The sequence below is a fragment of the Rhinatrema bivittatum genome, chromosome 7 (genome assembly GCF_901001135.1).
Source record: "Rhinatrema bivittatum chromosome 7, aRhiBiv1.1, whole genome shotgun sequence".
NCBI lineage: Eukaryota > Metazoa > Chordata > Amphibia > Gymnophiona > Rhinatrematidae > Rhinatrema > Rhinatrema bivittatum.
The window spans coordinates 142,430,473-142,445,983 of NC_042621.1; the positions used below are offsets into that span (position 1 = coordinate 142,430,473).

A 15,511-nucleotide genomic window follows, 5' to 3' on the forward strand; every position below is an offset into this window, starting at 1 on the left:
TCCACTTCCGATGACAGAGGTTGGGGCTCTGGTGGTTTCTTAGAGAAGTCGGACAGTACCAAAGGTTTTAGTAGTGATATATGGAAGACATTGTGGATTTTGAGAGATGAGGGCAGTCGAAGGCTGTAGGTAACTGGGCCTAGGCGGCAAAGTACAGGAAAGGACCCAATGTATCTGGGAGCGAAGCGGTCTGAAGGCAGTTTAAGTTGAATAAATGGGTGCTGAGCCACACCTTGTCTCCCAGTTTAAATTGAGGAGCTTCTCGATAATGAGCATCGTAGAATTTCTTAGATCTTTGGGCGGCTTGCTGAATAAGTTGTTTAGTGTTGTCCCAAAGTCGATGCAACTCCTGGGCGGTAGCTTGCGCTGCTGGGGACAGCACTGACAACGAAAGCGGGAGAGGAGACAGCGGCTGGTGTCCATAAACCACCTGGAAGGGTGAAGACCCAGTGGATGTGGATTGTTGGGAATTTAAGGCAAACTCCACGTATGGCAGAAGGTGGCCCAATCGTTCTGTCGTGAATTCACGTAGGCTCAGAGAAACTGTTTTAAAGTCCTGTTTGTTCTCTCTGTCTGACCATTGGCTTGGGGATGGTAAGCCGAAGTGAAATCCAATGAAATGTTGAACTTTTTGCAGAGGGATTTCCAAAACCGGGTGGTGAATTGTACTCCACGATCTGAGAGGATATGTTTAGGAAGGCTGTGGAGTCTGAACACATGACAGATGAATAGGTTAGCTAGATCTGGTGCCGAAGGAAGACCAGGTAGCACTACGAAGTGGGCCATTTTTGAAAATCAAACCACAGTGACCCAAATAGTTTTGTTGCCACCCGAAGGGAAAGATCCATGATAAAAACTGTGGCTATATGCCTCCATGGTTCACTTGGCACGGGAAGTGGTTGCAGGAGGCCCCAAGGACAACCTACTGGGGGCTTATGACGAGCACATGTGGGGCAGGACTCAACGTAGGCCTGCGTGTCTTTCTTCATGGTGGGCCACCAGTAAAACCGCTGGAGAGTGGAGAGAGTTCTAGACTTTCCCGGGCAACCTGCAGTCAAGGAGTCGTGAGCCCACCGAAGTATCTTCTGTCGTAGCTGTTGGGGAACCACCGTTTTCCCAGGTGGTACCGGAAACATAGTTGAAAAATGACCTTAGCAGAATCAGTAATGTGCTGTGGAACATCGGGAATATCCTCTGTGACGAAGGACCTGGAGAGGGCGTCGGCACGACAATTTTTATTGGCTGGACGGTAGTGTAGCAGGAAATTAAGTTGAGTAAAAAAAACAGCCCAATGGGCCTGACGATGGTTTAGACGTTGAGCGCGGTGTAAATACTCAAGGTTTTTGTGGTCGGTATATACTGTAATCTGATGTTGAGCTCCCTTGAGCCAGGGACACCATTCCTCGAAAGCCAGTTTAATTGCCAACAACTCCTTATCCCCGATTGCATAATTGTGTTCCGCTGGAGAAAAGTGTTTGGAAAATAATGAGCACGGGTGTAAGGTATGTGTGGTCGAGTACTGGCTGAATACTGCTCCCACGCCGACATCAGAGGCGTCGACTTCGACGATGAAGGGATGTCGGGGGTGACATGTCGGGGGTGCCACATGGTTCCTGGAGGAAGGCAGTCTTGGCTTCGGGTGGCCATTGAGAAGGATTGGCCCCTTTGCGAGTCATGGCCATGAGTGAAGCAGTCAGAGTAGAATAATGGTGAATAAATGACCTGTAGTAATTGATGAAGCCAAGAAATCTCCACAGGGCCTTGAGGATACTTTTTGATTTTTGGGGATCCATCCAAAACCCTTGGCTGGAAATCACTTAGCCAAGGAAAGGAATGGTCTCTTGCTCAAAAGAACACTTCTCAAGTTTGGCATACAACTGGTTGTCCTGTAAACACTGGAGAACACGGCAGACATCCTGGCGGTGGCTCTGAAGGTCTTGAGAGAAAACTAAGATGTCTTTCAGGTACACCACAACACATTGGTAGAGCATATCTCTGAAGACTTCGTTCATCATATTCTGAAAAACTGCTGGAGTGTTACAAAGGCTGACCGGCATCACAAGGTATTCAAAGTGGCCATCACGTGTGTTATACGCGGTTTTCCATTCGTCACTCTGGCGGATCCGGACCAAAGTGTAAGCTCCTCTGAGGTCCAATTTGGTGAAGATTTTAGCTCTCTGAAGCCTATCGAAAAGCTCTGAAATCAAGGGCAAAGGATAGCAGTTCTTTAGGGTGATCTCATTTAGGCCACGGTAGTCGATGCAGGGCCGGAGTGAACTGTCTTTTTTCCCCACAAAGAAAAAGTCCACTCCAGCAGGAGATTTGGAGGGCTGGATGAAGCCTTTGGCCAAGTTCTCACAAATATATTCCGACATGGCCTGTGTTTCGGTCAAGGACAATGGGTAGATCCTACCCCAAGGAGGTTCCGTGTTAGGCAGGAAATTGATTGCACAATCAAAGGAACGATGTGGGGATAGGGTGTCCACGGCCTTTTTGGAGAATATGTCCACATATGAGGAATACTGTGGAGGGAGGCCCAGAAGATAGACTGAAATGGTCAGGCAAGGCATGGGTGAGATGGATTCCAGACATTTGTCGTAGCAGGAGGAGCCCCAGTGAGAGAGTTGTAATATGGCCCAGTCAAACAGTGGGGTGTGTTGCTGTAACCACGGCAGTCCAAGACCACGGGATGTATTGCTTTGTCCAGAATGAAGAATGAAATGGTCTCTACTAGAGATGTGAATCGGAACCGGAATTGGTTCCGATTCCGGGTTCGGGGACTATCGGGGAATTTTTTTTGTGCGGTCCAATCGTTTTTTTTATCGGCTGCGCCCGAGCCGATAAACAAAAAACCCACCCCGACCCTTTAAAACACATCCTTTAACTTCCCCCACCCTCCTGACCCCCCCCCCCCCCCCAACTTTTTAAAAGTACCTGGTGTACCAGTGGGTGTCCCGGGAGCGATCTCCCGCTCTCGGGCCGTCGGCTGCCACAAATCAAAATGGTGCCGATGGCCCTTTGCCTTTACCATGTGACAGGGTATCCATGCCATTGGCCGGCCCCTGTCACATGGTAGGAGCACTGGATGGCCCGTGCCAATTTTAAAGATAGACTGCTGGAGGATAAGCCGAAAGGGGGGGAAAGGATCTTTTCCTGCACATTGTCGCTTTAGGGTGAATATGCGTTTTCAGCAGAATAGGGCTTTGGGGAGAACCCAGAGGCAAGGCACTGGAAAACAGCAGTCCTGGAACCAGCCCTTTTGAGGTCGAAAGCTGGTTTTGGCCTGGGTGCTGGTGGAGCCAAGTCCGCCCAATGAAGTGAGGCCAGTCCACTCCTTGGTGCCAGCTAAAGGGGGGGGTCAGTTGACTGTTTTTTATAAGGAGTGGGCCAAGATCATGATGAACCAGCAGGTCTTAAGTATGATAAGAGAAGATTATGTTTTAGAATTTGCTCATCCACAAAAGGGCTTATTCATGGTCTCCTCTTGTATTTTCATGGCAAAAAGGCGGGTGGTACAGGAAACCATCAATCACTTACAGATGCTGGAAGCCATTGTTCCAGGCCCATGGAGGTATGAAGGACGGGAAGGTATTCCATGTATTTCATGGTCCCAAAAAAGGAGGGGACCTTCCACCCAATTTTGGACTTGAAAAAGGTGAACGTGGCTCTCAACGTTCCTCGTTTTCAGGTGGAGACCCTGTGCTCGGTCATTGCAGTGGTGCGCAAAGGAGAGGTCTGGATCATCAGAGGTTCCTGAGGTTCATGATCCTTGGGAAACATTTTCAATTTTGTGCTCTTCTGTTCGGGTTGGTGACTGCTCCGAGAACCTTCACCAAGGTGGTGGCAGCTGTCAGGAAGGAGGGCATTCTAGTTCACCCATATCTGGATGATTGGCTTATTTGAGCAAAGACAGAGGTCCTTTGCAGACAGGAAGTGGTGTTGGTGCTACAGCAATTGAGATCCCTGTATTAGGTAGTAAATCTGACAAAGAGTCACCTTACCCCTACTCAAGTGTTGGAGTTCCTGGGAGCACATTTCGATACAAGGATCGGAAAAGTGTTTCTCACCAGGGAATGTGTTTGCAAATTGCAGAGGCACATTCTCAGTTTATTGGAGAGATTTATTTTATTTATTTATTTAAAAGTATTTATATACCGCTTTTAAAAATAAAATTTTGTCAAAACAGTTTACAGAAGAATATAAAATCAACGAAATAAAATAGAAAAATACATAAAATGGTATATAGCTCAGTAGCTAACTTTAACAGAAAACCTTTTAGAACATAAAAATGTATGCCTTGAAGAAAAAGGGGGAGGGGAAAGGAGAAGAGAAGAGGCGCGTCAGAAAAAGGAGAAGAAGAATTCTCTGGAGAAAGCAGAGTTGGAATGAGTCAAATGAACAATATCATGAGGATGCAGAGGGGGTGGATATGAATTGAGTAGTGATGGTTGGATGAGTAGGTGGAATGGTCAATGCAAGTTGGAAAAGATATGTTTTGAGAGATTTTTTGAAGTGAAGTGGATTTGATATTAAAGGGTAGATTTGGTAGGGAGTTCCAGAGTGAGGGTCCTGCTACAGAGAAGGTTCTCTTTCTGGTAATTTCTAGTCTTGCTTGTCGGGGTGATGGAATGTCCAGTAAGTTTTGTGTTAGTGATCTTAAATGTCGCATGGGTTTGTAAATACGGAGTAGGGAGCAAAGCCAAGTGGAGGAAGAATTAATTATTAGACCATGAATGATAGTAAGTACTTTGTATTTTATTCTGAATTTTATGGGTAACCAGTGAAGGGATTGTAAGGTGGGGGTAATGTGGTTTCAGAGTGAGATACCGGAGAGAATACGGGCTGCACTATTTTGAACTAACTGTAAAGGATATAATGAGGAATAGGTCCCCAGGGTCTGGGATTACCTACAGGTTCTCAGTTCAATGGCTTCCAGTTTGGAGCTGGCTGCTTGGGTGTTTGCTCACATGAAGCCTCTGCAGAGGGCATTGGTTTCCTGGTGGAATCCGTTGTCAGAGCATGGAGATAGCCAGATCCAGTCTCTCATGGTGATTTGGTTGGGACCAGTTAGGTCGCGGAATAGACTTGGGATAGTTGTTTCCACCAATGCCAGTCTTTCCAGATGGGGAGCTGTATGCCAGACTCAGTCGGCACAGGGCCAGTGGTTGGCACAAGAGGTGTTGTTGTCCATCAGTCGGTTAGAGCTGAGGGCGATGAGGTTCACAGTTCGATGACAGTGGCTTACATCAGCCGACAGGGGGGTACCAAGAGTCAGATGGTGGCTCAGGAAGCCCAGGAATTAATTCACTGGGCAGAGCAGCATCTGGCATTATTGGTGGCATCTCACATAGCTGGGATAGACAATGTGCAGGCAGAGTTTTTCAATCAACAACAGCTGGATCCTGGGGAATGGGAGTTGTCAGAGGAAGCAATGCATCTTATTCACTGCAGATGGGGCATGCCTCACAAGGACTTGATGGCAACTCAGCAAAATATCAAGGCACCATATTTCTTCAGCCATAGAAAGGAACGCAGAGCAGAAGGGGTTGATGCCTTGGTGCTTCCTTGGCCATGGGATATTCTCCTGTATGTGTTTCCACCATGGCCGCTGGTGGACAAAATATTGTAGCGAGTAGAGATTCATCCAGGAGAGGTGATTCTAGTGGGTGCCAGAGTGGCCTCGGCAACCATGGTTTGCATATCTGGTCAATCTAGCAGTGGATGGCCCTTTGCAGCTCAGCCATCACCAAAGCTTCTTCACCAAGGTCCCATATTTTCAGATCAGATGGATTGCTTCTGTCTCATGGCTTGGCTTTTGAGAGGAAGTATTTAAGGTGGAAAGGTATTCCAAGGATGTCATTTCCACTCTGCTGCAAGCTAGGAAGACTTCCACATCCTTATCATATGTGAGGTTTTGGAGAGTTTTTGAGTCTTGGTGCACAGAGCAGAGGGTTGAATCGACTCGAATGTCCATGGCACACATTTTGACCTTTTTGCAGAGAGGATTGGTGAAGAGTTTGACCTTTTAACTCCCTTAGAGTTCAGGTGGTGGCACTGGGATGACTTTAAGGCAAGGTGCACACTGTTGTGCTGCGTTTTCTCTGGGGGGGTGGGTGAGAGGGAAAGACAGACACTAGAATTAACTCTCTATGGCTTGCTTATTAACTCAGACACAACACACACACAAACTCTAAAGTATATATCCCACTATTTCACCTTTCTCCAAACTATTTTAAATCCTAAGATTTCCCAAAGCTATACTTACCAATCCTCTTGAACCACCATTAAGTTGATCTTCACTCGAGGGATTGAGAGTTTTGAGATTTGTGCGCCCAATGGTGCGCGCTTCCGGTCCTCTTCTACTGCAAATGGTGCGGGGCCTCTGGAAGCTGGGGCTGTGGAGTTCAAAGCCTGGATCGCTTGTTGTGACCTCTGGAGTCCTGTCCCGGGGGATGCTGGGAACAGTATGCATATGAGCCTTCCAGTCCTCTTCTACTTCATTGTGGGGGGTTCCTTCCTTCCATCCCGAAGTTGATGTCGTCATTCCACTTGAGTCAGTCAGTAGAGCTTCTGGCATTCCCAAGCTTGGATGCGCAGCGCCTCATGCGAGAAAGTTGAGACTCTTGGATGTAAATTGGGCATTGTTGTGGTATCATAAGGTCACTAATATTTTCCGATTGTTGGATCTTTTTTTGTGCTATGGAGTGATGCACAAAAGGGACAGAAGGCTTCAAAATCCACCATAGTATGGTGGTTGAAGGAAGCAATAGATTCAGTGTATATCTGTCAAGGTTGTACGATCCCTGTTGGTTTAAGGACTCACTCTGCTTCATCTCAGGTGGTGTCTTGGTCTTAATGTCAACAGGTATCACCACAAGAGATTTGTAGGGTAGCTACTTGGAGGTCATTGCACACTTTCACCAGGCATTATTGTTTGGATGTCCAGGCTCCGGAGGCCATGGGCTTTGGTGAAAGTGTAATTTGAGTGGGACTCTCAAATTCCCACCCTGTTTAAGGAAGTTTGGGTACATCCCAGGAGTCTGGACTGACCTGGGTGCTCACAGGGAAAGGAACACTGGTTTTCCTATCTCTTTGACTTGTGTGCAGAATGGAAAGCAGCTTTTTAAGAAGGCATCAAACATGCTACTGTATTTTCTCTGAAAATATAATTCCTACCTGGGCTGGACCTGGAGTGCGTCTGTCATTCTGTATCTGAGTTTTTGGAAGCTGGGGCAGCCTTGCTGAGGGCAGCTTGTGCTGCTGGCAGAGGGTATGGCTGGAAGTAGGCCATGCCTTCCTAGGACGATGCCAGCAGCTGCAGCAGGCTGAATGTGGACCTTGGATTTGGGAGCAGCGGTGTTGAGCTGTACATCCTGCCTAAGTTTGCCCAGTCTGAGCAGCATGGGCACCGTCACTGCTAGCGAATTTAAGGAGTAGTTGCAACTCCATTTCCTTTTCCACTGCATGCATTTTACTTGCTGAGATACTCTCTTGGGTACCTGCTCCTCAGTTGATAATTTACAAGGTTCCCTGGTAATCTATGCTAAGCCTGAGAACCTCTAAATTATTGCTGATGGAGGATACAATTAATTGGTAAATTACGTTAATTCATTTTCCTGTTTTCAGTGCAATGCAGTCTTTTGACCAGATGAGCTAAGCATGTTTACTATAGTTAAGAAAAACCTTTTAATATATCTGGCCTTTACGTGACACAGACCCTAAATCAGGCCCTTATCACTAGCAATTCTAAGGGATGTTCTTTAACCTCTACTGTAGAGCTTTAATGATGATGTGCATTATGGTAATTGGTTTATTAGGGGGATTTATCTATTTCTTTAAGGGAATTAATGAGGGAGAACCTCTAGGGTGAGTTTACCCTGGTTCAATACAACTGAATATTCATTGGCTGGAAGTTGGAGTGAATCCAGGGTATGGGAATCTCTCTCTCCTTCACTGCATTCCGACAGGCCATGTCCAACAAAGCCATATCTCCAGGTTTGCAAAACTTGATTCCTGGGCAGTGTCACCAACAGAGTCAATGCTTCCACTAAGCTAACTAAGTGGTCGCCTAAAGCCCAACACATCTTGAGGTGGCATAATCATGCCAGCCACTGGTGAAACCTATCGTGATTGTGGCGGAAAAAAGAGAGGGCCGGGACCACCAGAGGAGTCCACACCTCTAGTAGCCGAAGAAGGAGAGATTCAGGGCCACTAGTGGTGGAAGCAGGAAGAGGCCTGGTTATAGGAAGGGCGAAAGAGGGAAATAAATGCTGGAAAGCGAGAGTGGTACTGGGTGGGTATGGAGGGAGAGAAATAAGAGTATACTGGAGGGTTGGCATAACGAGTGTAATGTTTGCTGGTCGTGGGGTCAGCCTGCTACAGGAAGCACTCACCCCCACAATGCCATACGTTTTCCTGCATGGCATGGATGCTACCAACAAATGCCATCCTCGCCCGGCATGCTGTTATTCGGCTCCTCCTGGCACACTCCCTAGGTGCCGATAGCTAAACGCCCCATGGCGGGTTGTCGACCACAGTAACTCCTGATGACCGCAGCAGGACCAGCCTACTTAAACCCACTTCACAGAGCCATGGAGCAACAGGTACCCCTGCCTCCGGTGTTGTCCATGGCCTTTCTTCTCCTTGCCTTGCTCATTGTCTGCCTTGTTGTCCTGCATTGTCCTGCCCTGTGGTCTTGCCTTGTTTGTCCTGCCTCTCTGTGATCCCTCAAATCCTCCCTCTCCCAGTCCCATCTGTCTCAGCCTGCTTTCTGGTATTGTCCTCTGCCTTGGACTTGGACCATTCTCTTGTCTGCCACCTGCCGTGGACCTTTGCTACAGACGCTGACCCGGTGGACCTGGCCCTTCAGGCTATCCCGGGCCTTGCTCAGCACATCCAACAGCAGCAGGGGATCCTGGATCAGGGTGCTTGAGAGACTTGTTGTGAGAATGGATTCCATGCAATCCCCACTTCTAGTACTGGCTCCTCTCCCACTGGCCTCTTCTCCACCAGACATGGCTTATCTCTCAATGTCCATTCCACACCTGCCATCACCTCCCCATTACCTTAGGGACCTTAAGAAATGCTGTGGTTTTCTGAACTAGTGCGAAATGCACTATGAGCTCCAGCCCACCTTGTAATGTACATACTCTTGTTGCTGGGAGGTATGGCCTTTGACTAGGCGACCCACTGTGGGAGCATGAAGATCCGATTCTCCAGGACCTATAGGAATTCCTTTACCAGTTCTGCCTTGTCTTTGATGAACCAGGCCATGCCTCTTCCACAATGGCTGAACTCCTTCATATCTGTCATGGCATCTGCACAATAGGAGAGTATGCCATATAGTTCCATACCCTAGTTTCAGAGGGGTCAGGACAGCCAGATAGCCATCTTCTGGCAGGGGCAGTCTGACCAGATCAAGAATGAGCTGGCTTGCCATGATGTTCCACCACCTTGGAGGGCATGATCGCTCTAGCCATCCAAGTGGACCATAGGTTTCAAGAGCAGGTCCTGGAGTTCAAGGTCTCTCAATGACCTATCCACTTGATCCCTCTATTTTAACACTCTATTGTGCCCACTGACAACCCAGATCTGATTCCCTCTGCTGAAGAGCTCATGCAGTTGGATCATTCAAGACTCTCTAAGGAAGAAAACAGAGGTGGCAATAGCTCGAATTGTGTCTATACTGCTCTGGTCAGGGGCATTTTGCCAGTCGATGCCCCAAGAAGTCGGGAAACTCCGGTAACTAGGGATAATCAGGGAGGCAACCCTCTCCACAAATGCTGGTGCTCCTCTATCTGTTCACAGGGAAGTCCTTAAGCCACACAGAGGCTTTTCAGTACTCTGGCAAAGATGAGAATTTTATGGAAGTCACTGATTCACTAGCACGGTTAACAACAACCTTCTTAGAGAATGTTTTCACCACTTCCTCTGTCTCCAGCGAACCTCTCCCAGGTTGGCTGACTGAGGTGACCTTGCCTGTCATTCTGTAAATGTGGCTTCTCCATGAAGAAACACTCACTTTCTATCTGCTACCTAGGGTGGACAACCCCATCATTCTGGGACTACTTTGACTCCAGCTCACCATTGACTGGGGCACACTACAGTTGGCAAAGTGGTGTTCTATGTGTACTGAGACACCCCTGGTTATAGCCATGCCAGGCCTACCATTGAAGTATGCTGCATTCGCAGACATTTTAAGTAAGCAACATGTGGAGACATTGACCCCACACAGGTCTTATGACTGCCCTATAGACTTTCTGCTGGGGAAAATGCCACCTTGAGGCAGGGTCTACCCCCTGTTTGAACCTGAGATGGCTGCCATGTCACACTATATTAAAGAGAACCTGGACCAGAACTTCATCTGACCATCCTCATCTCTGGCAGGTGCAGGCTTCTTTATGGGTAAAAAAGATGGATTCCTCAGGCCCTATATAGACTACTAGGGTTTAAATGCCATCATGAAAAAGAACCAATATCATTTGCTACTGATCTCAGACCTGTTTGACTACCCCCCCAAGACTTGCCAAAAGTCCCTGGTGGTCCAGCGGTGGTCCTGGAGCGATCTCCTGCACTCGGGCCATTGGCTGCCAGTATTCAAAATGGTGCCGATAGCCTTTGCCCTTTCTATGTCACAGGGGCTACCGGTGCCATTAGTCGGCCCCTGTCACATGGTAGGAGCACAAGATGGCGCAATGCCTCAACCTACAACAGGCCAGGTGGTCTCTGTTCTTTAACCATTTTAATTTTGAGCTACTCCACTGACCCATGCACAAGAACAAACAGGTCGAAGCTCTCTCTTACTCTTTTCAGATGGAGGATATTCTGGACCCTCCTCTCCACATGTTAGACCCTCCTAGAATAATTACCATGATGATGATCCCAGTACCTCTTGAGGAGACTGTAGTGTCCAAAAGTCTCAGAGAAAAGGTACTCAAATGAGCTTATGACTCGGGCTTGGCTGGATACCTGGGACTCACCAGAACCCTTGAATTCATCACCCATTGCTATTGGTGGCCCCAGGCGAAGACTGATTTGAAATGGTATGATTTATCCTAGACAACTACGAGGCAAGATAGCGATGGACTGTTAAGGCTTTAGCGAGAGCTCTTCCCCATTGACACTAATGCTACTTACCAAGAGGAAGTGCCGACCTAGGGGTGATATACCAGCCACCTCCCTGACTTCTTTGGGCCAACAAAAGATCATGGGTTTTCTCACCTCAGCATCGGATTTGACTCCAGGAACATCTTTGGCGGCTGTGGCTAAGGAGCGAATGGCCCTCCTGCTGGACCTTGAAACCACTCTTAGTCCTGGAGCCCCATAAACTCCCTCCCCTCCGAAACTGAACAAATCAAGCAGGGAAGTGCCACCGCCAAACTGACTGCTGTGGCTGGAGCGTCCCCTCTTTCTGAAGTCATGGGACCTAGGGCAGGAAATATTGCAGAGGCTTCATTGCTGGGAAATCAGCAGGCCACAATTGTGATTGGTGAAAATGGTGGCTCTTTCTTCTTGTCCTTTACTCCCCATGCCGGTGGGTATCATGCTGAACCCAATATGTTTTTGGGTGAAGATCTGATTGGAAAATCTTTGAATTTTGGGAGTTTGTAGAGGCCTGCAAAAACTAGCCATTATCACTTTGGACTCTGTTTGTTGCGATCCCCCCTGTTGCTGCGCTACAGGAGGTATCTTACCTTCCTTCCGGAGGCCGCTGCGATGCCAGGGCCTCGCCTGTGTTCCATCCGGGACTTGCTCCAGGGCCTGAGAGGCCTAGCTGTTCCTGTGGCTTGCTTGGCTGTTTGGACTTCCTGGTTTCCAGCCACGCCCGTTTCCCTAGGGGCTGGCCCGCAGCTCTCCATCTTACTTATAGGACCAGCGAGGGGCGGTCCAGACTAACTCCTCCCAGGGAGTTGCCTACAACCTCCAGTATATAAGGACTTTCTTGTCACTTGCAACTGGCCTTCGGATCGGGCTCTACAGTTGCCTGTAACCTTCTCCTCGATCCAGGTCATCCGTGGTCTTGCCTGTGTTGATGGTGCCTTGTCCTGTTTTGATGTCTGTTCCAGTCCAGGCCTGCAGATTGAGTGCTACAGTTGCCTGTACCTCTTCCTCGATCCAGATCTTCCGTGGTCTGCCTTGTATTGATGGCTCCTTGTCCTGTCTCTGTCCGGATGTTTGCTTCCTGATGTTACTGACGTCTGCCTTGATGTGTTCCTGATGTCCTGATCCAGTTCCGCTTGTTCTGCCCTACGTCCTGTCTGGCTCCTGAGCCTTCTGGCCTGTTGGGCCCTGGAGTGGCCAACAGGTGGGATTCTTCCCTGCGCTCTGGAGCTTCCCTGCCTGCCAGCCGAAGGGGCTTCGGATGTCAGTATCCCAGCATCGGAGTTCCTGCTCGCCTGGATCTTCCCTGCGCTCTCCTGTTCTCAACGTGGTCCGCGACCAGCCTTCCTGGGCTGTGTAGGGCGCGTATGGGACGGGGTGGTCCGCGACTCAGTCCCGTGGGTGGGCTGAGTAGGGCGCCCTCAGGGACAGTGCCCGTGTCTCCTTCCAGCCCTCCTCTTCGATGTCTGCACTAGCCTTTGTCTGCGATGTCTGCACCTGCCTTGTCTGCGATGTCTTCAGTGTAAAGGACTCTGTCTTGCTTCAGCCTGTCTTAGATGTCTGCTTCAGCCCCCGTCTGACGTCTTCTTTGTAAGGACTCTGTCTGCCCTCGCCTCTGTCCGGCCTGCTGCCCATTGCCGTTCCCTGCGGCAGGTCCGAAAGGGCCGGGAACAGTCGGAGGACCGTTCATCAGTCAACTTCCCAGTGTTGGCTACCATGGGCGTGCAGGTCCGGCTGAGGGTCGGACTCCCTGCTTCTGTACCCGCCTGGCTCACCATGCCTGCCCAGCTCACCTACCACGGTGTGGCTTGGGGCTCCTCCTTGAGTCCTGCCGTGGCCCAAGGGCTCACCACCAGCTCGAGACGACCGCGCCCGCGTGCGCTCGTAACAGATTCTTCATCGGAATCAGAAGATGATGTGAATGCGGAGAGCAGAGAACAATGCACACATCGTTCACACACATCGTTCAGCTAGGGGAAACTCCGCCTACTTGGGATCGCGACGCTTCCCAGACAGCTTGGCTAATTCAGCCCTGCTATCGAAGGGAAACCACATGTTCCTGACTGGTGTAGCAAAAGTATAGGAAAGGAATTTATCAGGTAAGTCTTAATTTCTCCTTATTTTATATGCCTCAAAAGAGGGGCTTTATAGTTAGTCAGTTAATTGCAGTTTTATCTGAGTGTTAGTGCAGTGTTACTTTCCTGCATCCCAAATAAAAGTTTTAGTAACAATGGTACATTACTATAGTATGCACTGAATGGACATTGAGCATCCCTATAGGTTTGCTGTGTGGAGAGTGACTGTGCATGCATCCTGTTGTGTGCATGGGTGCAGGTAAATGTCAGTATACCAGGGGATATCCATATGTGTATCTAAGGATGAATGGATATGGGTGCCAGTACATATGACCTCCCAACCTCCCATTTATTTGTGCACTGCACATGAAGTGGAGCCAATATCCTATTGACTGGGTCACCTTGACATACTCTCTCTTGTCTTCTCTCCCTGCCAACAGATTTTGGAGCTCCTGTGCCAGATTCTGCAAACAGACTCCCTGTCAGCAGTACAGAGATGGCTGCTCTTGGCTGGACAAAGGGGTAAATAAAGATGACCTGTGACAGAGAACAGGACTGGGGGAGGGCGGGGGAGGGGAATGGGTAAAATGTCCTTTGTTAGAGCTTATGAGTGATTTTGAGAAAAAATGTGGCAGCAGTCTTGATGGGGCAATTTTGAAAGCCTGAGTACCTGCAAATAATGTGACACTTTTACTGCATGCACTTTGTAGCTAATTTTCAAAGGGAAAGTCCCCAGCCAGTGTAAAGTATGACCAGAAACGAGCTGTACACGCTGTACGTGGTGGAGAGGGGAGGGGATGTAAAGTAACATTCGTGCCTTTGAAAATCCCCAAGTATATATGCTGTTTTCCTCCTCCGAGCTAAACGTGCCCCCAGTACGTCCCTTTTAACCTGGCTAAAAGTAGGAGCACTGTGCAAGCCCCTCTGAGCTTTATTTCTTCCTTTCTATTTATATAGCACCCATCCAGTACAGGATCTGAGCAGGCTTCCTTTTCAGCTGGGCAGAGGAGGGCAATTTGCAGATAGGTCAATATAGCTAATTTAAATGGCTTTGAAAATTGCCCTGCTAAATATGTTCCTGTTTTCGTCCCACAAGTGGTCCAGAGTTTTCGTTGAGGTATTGATCCTAGAAAATAAAACACATAATTCTTTGCAGGCCACAAGACCTTTCATTGGAACTACCTGAAAATCATCCAGACATGCCCATGACTGCATGAGTGGTCTGAAGAGCTCTCATGTACAAAATCTTTTTCTGGATCATTTTCAAATTGGTCCAGTTCATCAGTCTTTTCTAGCACTCCTTATTGGTCACAAGTAACTAGAATGACTCGATGAAACCTGAGACAGACTGAACCATAAAGCCCTAAGGATAGATGATCTGTGCATTACCGCTTATAGTAATGCAAATTAATTGTTAGTTTTAAAACCAGATGTACAAAACAAATGAGGTTCATAACATGGCAGAGTTTACCATGGCCACATTACTGACAGCGTGGCCATGGCAGCACTGCTGCATTTGGCAGTTTGGCTTTCCCCGTGCTAACCAACCTAAAGTCAAAAGCAGTGCTGTGGTGTGTGGATCAGTGTATCTGTAGTACAGAAAGCCTGCAGGAGGGAAACAGGCTGCCTTCTGCCATTGTGGATCCAGAATGCATTTAATAGTTGTAAGTGAGGTCTTGAGTTGTGTCAGATGATCTGAAGTGCTTTTCATGTCAGGGGGAGAAGGTGGATCTCGGGGTGCCATTGGTGTTAATTGGGTGGGAGGGGGGAAAGACTGGAGGATAGAGAGATTAGGCTTAGAAGGCTTGCTTAATATATTGGGGATTGGGGAAAGGGGAAGCCAGAATGTTATGATCCTGCCCGCGGACCCCATCCCGCGAGCAGGCTCTACACTTACCCAACATGCCGGCCGACGTTCCAGGGTTCCTTCTTGTGGCATAGGCCACTCCTGGACCGTGCTGCCTCCGCAGCACGGAGCTGCCACCTGAGGTCTCCCCTCCTATGCGGCCCTGTAGCCGTCGCCACTGCTGCTGACTCCACTCTCAAGCAGCAGGGAGCTGCCGCCGATGTCTCTTTCATCCTTGTGGCAGGGGGTGCCGCTTCTGACGCTGCCTAGCGGCAGGGAAGCCGACATCCTCGTTCTCTTCACGGCCCTGCCATGGCCGTCGACTTTCTCCATCCTCCTGGCCTTCTCTAGGCGCGAGCGCACACCTCTTCTTCATATTTAAAGGGCCGGCAGTGGGAAAAGCCCGTGGCCCTAACAGACGATGTCATCCATCCTTGCCTGAATCAGCCTTTTAAAAGGGCTCTGCTTCATTCCTTCAGGGCCTTTGGAT

General features: G+C 48.8%; 1 protein-coding gene across 1 annotated transcript in view; it reads left to right on the plus strand.

The window, feature by feature from the left end:
- Window positions 1-15,511, plus strand: part of TBATA (thymus, brain and testes associated) — a 136,027-nt gene that overhangs the window by 98,527 nt on the left and 21,989 nt on the right. The window contains exon 7 of the mRNA XM_029609296.1: window positions 13,616-13,697. Coding sequence (XP_029465156.1) covers window positions 13,616-13,697 — 82 coding nt within the window. The remainder of the gene's footprint in view (window positions 1-13,615; window positions 13,698-15,511) is intronic.